The 1,211-nt window shown below is 31.9% G+C and overlaps 1 protein-coding gene across 2 annotated transcripts in view; it reads left to right on the plus strand.

The window, feature by feature from the left end:
* LOC115213303 (BAI1-associated protein 3-like) overlaps nt 1-908 on the plus strand; it is a 1,469,361-nt gene extending 1,468,453 nt beyond the window's left edge. For both annotated transcript variants that reach the window (XM_036504187.1, XM_036504188.1), the window contains one exon: nt 725-908. In XM_036504187.1, coding sequence (XP_036360080.1) covers nt 725-822 — 98 coding nt within the window. In that variant the 3' untranslated portion in view covers nt 823-908. The remainder of the gene's footprint in view (nt 1-724) is intronic.
* The last annotated feature ends 303 nt before the right edge of the window (nt 909-1,211 follow it).

Below are 1,211 nucleotides of genomic sequence, written 5' to 3' on the forward strand. Positions count from 1 at the left end.
TAAAATAGAGAGATGCAACATATATATATATATATATATATATATATATATATATATATGGTCGCCATGATAGATCGTTAGTCACTACACACATATTTTTTCTTTCCTTGTTTCTCTACTTGTTTTTTCTGTGTCCCTTTCTGTAGAAGAGCGTAGGCTCGAAACGTAAAATACTTTTTCTATTCCTGAGCGTTATACTAATACATCTGTTTGTTTTGTACACCACCTGCCTTCGTCTTTTATTGTTTTTTTTTCGTAAACTCTCCATATATATATATATATATATATATATATATATAGTAATCCCTCGCCTATCGCGGGTGTTGTTGAAAGGAATGTTAATTTCATTTGGCTATCAGTCATTTGCAATGAGTGAATGACAACAGTATCCATAGCAGTGATACACCACCCTGGTGACCGAACACGGTTACAAAAAATACCATAGTCAAAAACATGAGTTTCACATCCTCTATGGCAATTCTCTTGAGCTTAAAGCTGAAATACGATACTCGTATATCGGATAAATTTATGGTTTCATACTTTAATCCTGTATACTTCTACAATACTGTACTTACATGCAGAGAATCAGATACACAAATACATTGTATTTTCTATAATATATATTTGTTTTCTGTATTTTTTCTATTATATATGTATGTTTTTGTTGATTTTTGTTCTATAATATATATATTTGGTTTTTTGTTTTCTTTTGTTCTTTTTTCAGAAAAAGGAACATTTAATGTGTTGCGGGGTCGAACTTGGGACAAAGAGGCACAGGAATTCGTGAAGAGAAGAATCAAACTTGAAGAACAAGCATCGTGAAGACAACTAAGATGAAGAAAAGAAAATGATAGTTAAAAGAAAAATAATAAAAAATAAACAAAAACATACCAAACCAAACAACACAAATACAGAAGACAAGAAAAGCAGAATAACATCAAAGACAATAACAAAAAGAAAATTAACCATCCAACAAAAACAAAAAATATAAGCCATTCCATTGACCAGTATTCCATGGATGACTCCGTGGAGCACTCCGTGTATCATTCCGTGTACCATTCCATAGACCATAATATAGAACCTTGCATTTGTTCATTTTGTTCCTAGTATATCATATATAATCGTAAACATACCATGTGACATGCTTCCCCTCCTCACCACCACGCCTTTTTTGTTACTATACAGTTGACACTGTGTCCTTGCCATTCATT

Source organism: Octopus sinensis, linkage group LG6 (genome assembly GCF_006345805.1).
Source record: "Octopus sinensis linkage group LG6, ASM634580v1, whole genome shotgun sequence".
NCBI classification, from domain to species: domain Eukaryota; kingdom Metazoa; phylum Mollusca; class Cephalopoda; order Octopoda; family Octopodidae; genus Octopus; species Octopus sinensis.